The 4,053-nt window shown below is 39.7% G+C and overlaps 1 protein-coding gene across 2 annotated transcripts in view; it reads left to right on the plus strand.

Annotated features, from left to right (window-relative positions):
• The window catches only part of REEP3 (receptor accessory protein 3), a 71,487-nt gene that overhangs the window by 33,967 nt on the left and 33,467 nt on the right, over positions 1-4,053 (plus strand). For both annotated transcript variants that reach the window (XM_019538470.1, XM_019538472.1), the window contains one exon: positions 2,000-2,072. In XM_019538470.1, the coding sequence (XP_019394015.1) occupies positions 2,000-2,072 (73 nt within the window). The remainder of the gene's footprint in view (positions 1-1,999; positions 2,073-4,053) is intronic.

The following is a 4,053-nucleotide window of genomic DNA, read 5'->3' on the forward strand; positions in this document are numbered from 1 at the left end:
GGAGCTGACTGGATGTGGGGTGAGAGGGTGGGGGGCAAGGGACATGTTCAGCACAGCTTGCCTGGGTGGTGCGGTCTGCAGCTGCCCCCATGGCGCCCTGCATAGAGCTTAGGCACACCTGCTCCCTCCCACCTGGGGCAGCCCCTGCCTGCTGGCCCTGGCCCTGGCCCTAGCCCTGGCGAGTTTTCCAGAAGGGCTGCTCCTAGGTTACAGGTTTCAGAGCCTGTTTCAACAAAACTTCTGAAGAACAAGAATTTCTCATTGGTTTGTAAAATATTATCTGGAGGGTATTCTGTCTAACTTGTAAGCATGGACTGTAACACCACAGTTTACTGTACTCAGAAAATATAAATATTTTTATGTGCTGTATACCATGTGTATACCTTCTCTTAAAGATATAGTTGTTTAGAAAGAGAGGTGTACTTATTCTGCCTAATTTTGTTGCTAGGATTTGTTCTTGCATAGAACACACACAGCTACAAAGTGCTGATCGTTTTCTTATAATATTGTATGAATTAACAACACTGATTCTCTGCTCCAAACCAATTCCAGAATGGAACAGACTCCTCATTAAATTTTCTTGGAAGTTGATAGTGAGTGGGTGGCAGAATCTGAACTTGTTTCTATAGCTATATTTTTCCCCAAAGTAGAGGATAGGAGGGTTGGTGCACATTCCCAATAAAAAGAGGTAATTAAAATGGTAATGTAGACAGTAGAACTTCTACAGAGCAGAGCAATGTTGTAGTGGTTATGGTTGGTTAGGTGCAAATCTTATGATGGTTATGTACAAAGTTATGGAGAATCTTGCCTCATTCAGGGACTTTTAACTTACTGCTGGTCATTTGATGCCTTAACCCTGTGATTCTCAGCCAGGGTGCCATGGTACCCTGGGGTGCCCTGATTCTTTCAAGAGTGCCCCAGGGTGCTATGCAATTAGTACTGTTAAGTGTGCAAACCAGATTCACAGAGATTTCAAGTGGGAATTCATTGTGTTAAATACATTCGGACATGTTGTTAGGGTAGGTCTAAGTGCCAGATGTTCTGGGAAGGTTAGATTGGGCAAAAATGGCTGGCCCAATATAAATTAATTCCCCTGAGGAGGTGAGCTAAGATTGGGAATGGAATAGCCCAATCTAACAGACATTTGTTTATGTTCAGAGTGCAGAGCAAAAGCCCAACTGCTTGCCTCAGCTCTAGGGCTGCATTTTTCCTATCCCACCCTCCCGAAAAAACAAACCAACCCCTGACTAGGCTATTTTTAACCGCTTGACTGTCCCCCTTCCCCTCTCCTTCCACCTTGACTTACTTTGGTTGGGTTCCCAGTGCAGCTCTTGGCACCAGCAAATGTGTGCACACGCTACACCCCATTGTGATCATGCAGCTTAAAGTTATTGTAGATTGGATACCGCAAATGTGTGTACATACCCTAAGTAAATCTTCACTGCTTATAGCAGAAATTGGCTGGCTGAGCAAAAATTCAGTTCTTGTTTTGCATTAGCCTCTTTCAACAATAAGTTCTAAAAATTGTTGGTGTTTGATGAAAATGCAGTTTTAGACTCTTGATAGGAATTCTAGCATCACTTTTAAAATTGTTGATGAGTTGTTGCTTTGTGGGGCTGGGCTGCGGCTTGGGAAATGGCTACCCTCACAGCAAAGCAGTGATGGTTACTAGAAAGTTATATTGGCACTGGCTAGTGTTACATACTAGGTATAGCTTTTTGTTGTAGTACAGTCCTGGTTCAAGAAACATTTCCATTTGTTTAGAGGCAGATCATAAGAAGCTGGCTGATGTCTTCAGGAACATTAAATCAGCCTGAGATAAAGCATTGCCAGTACAAACTGCCTAGTTGCCTCCAAGCTGCCTGTAAAATCAGAGGTTTTTTTCAAGCTATTAGGCACTGCTTTTTCCAGGCTGTTTGCAGCTGTTTAATAGTGTAGTATGTCTGCTTTCTTTAATGTACAGATTGACAAATTAAATACCTTTTAATTTTTTTAATAGGTTGATATTTGGAATGCTGTATCCTGCTTATTATTCATACAAGGCTGTGAAGACAAAAAATGTGAAGGAATATGTAAGTCCCACATGTCTTGTCTTATCTCTTCAGTTAAACATGGTGCTGTTGAAATGTATGGGAAATTTTACATTACGTTATGCAAAGAATAGTCAGCTGAAAGTTTGACATGGGTTTTAACAGAACTTCAGAAATATTAGGTACAAAAAGAATGTTAATTCACCAGCTATCTTGCATAGTAGGTTTAGAGCTCTGAAACAGTTTCTATAGATTACACTGCTTAACATATGGTATGTGTATGATGAAATGCAGTGTGGTATGTATTTCAGTAAAACAGATGCGTACCAGAGAAAGTTAGGATTGTAATTTCTTCCAGCCCTAATGCTATGTCTACACTGCAGTTCTTATGCTCAGAGCTGCAAAAGTCATCTGAAGCTAGATCAACTTTAGGCGGTTGCATGCTGATGTGGCTGAACTTCTACTGGTAATCAAGCCTGCTAAAGTTAGTGTGGCTTTGGCTGCATGCCCTTAGATAGCTGAGAACTCTGTCTGTGGGTAGTCTTGCTTTTTTCATTCATAGTAGCATGCAAAGTCATTCACATGTGTACATTCTTGTAAGCTTCTGACTGATTTATCTGAGCAGTCTTAATGAAACATTGTTTTCATACCCAACTTGTTGGGGTTTTGGAGGAGGCTGTGGCTCTAGTTAAAGCATGAATACTTGCCAAATCACTCAAGTAATCTTTCCCTTGTATTCAGTAAACATAGCAGCTTAATCTATGCTTTTGATCGATAGCATTGCAGAGAATGGAATGACAGGAGTTCTGCTCCATTCTATATAATATAGTTAGGTTCCATGCTTGTTTGTACTGTATGAATCTTAAGACATTTAGAGCGTCTCATTAGACTTTTAGAACTATTGCTATTTGAATTATGCACAAAAAAAGAAAGTCCCATGAGTATAGTGGGGGTTTTTTCTTCATTTTCTTTTTTATCCCTACTTGAAGCCTAAGGAAACTATTTATAATATAAACTATGAATAGTTCCTTTTAAACCAAATAATTTTACAAGATCCAAAAAAAATGTAAAAGCTATAGAGAGACCTTCTGCAAATCTTAATGTATCCAGAAGTTTTAGTGGGTTTTTGGCCTTCCAGAAGGTTTAGTATGGGAAGTTGTGAGGTCTTAGGTAGTTTCTAGGCCAGCTAGTATTTTAGGGATAAAATTAATTCTTTAAATCTCACTAGGCAGCAGGAAATGTAGAATATGGATCTAATACTACATTACAGAAACACAGTCTCAGTGATGAGAAGTCGTGAATGACAGTAGCAAGGTCTGTATGCAAAGAAATAATTGTATCTTCCTGGTCAAAAAGCTGTATTAAACATTGCTGCTAGTTAAGCTATTAACATTTTGGAGTCTAACAAGACTGGACCAAAAAAACAAGCAAATATTCCTTTATGCTTATGTCTTCCCAACTTGCCGAAGTTCATAGAATCAGAGAAATAGGACTGAAAGGGACATCCATAGGTCTTCTAATCCAGCCCCCTTGAGGCAGAACCATCTCTGTCCAAATCATCCCATACAAATTCAAGTAAAATAAAATATTAGTGACACCACTTTTGAAAACCTCGCGAGTTTTAAAAGCTTCTAGTTTATAAATCTGCCCTCCTCTTAGTTTTGGTGTTCAAAAAAACCACATTCCCTTCTAAAATTTGTTTCCCCCAATTATTGGTGTGTGAAAGTCTGCCAAAATAAAGGAGACTATCCAATAGGACACGGTAAATCTGAATGGACAAAGCCTGCTACTACAATGGCTGGCAAAAATCAGGCTGTTTTCAGATGAGGTATGGTGGCATGGTGATGATATTGTTTGCACCTGAGTGATCCAGTTGATGTAAAAAATTGCGGTCCGTTTCTTGGAGGCCACTAAAATCACAGACACACACTCATTAGATGGCAGAAAAGGTGTATTTGCAAATAGGGTCAGAGCAGAGTCAAAAACTTAGATTACTCTGAATCCATCAAGGAATTTTTGCAGG

This window comes from Crocodylus porosus, unplaced genomic scaffold, assembly GCF_001723895.1.
Source record: "Crocodylus porosus isolate Cpor-Errol unplaced genomic scaffold, CroPor_comp1, whole genome shotgun sequence".
Lineage (NCBI taxonomy): Eukaryota > Metazoa > Chordata > Crocodylia > Crocodylidae > Crocodylus > Crocodylus porosus.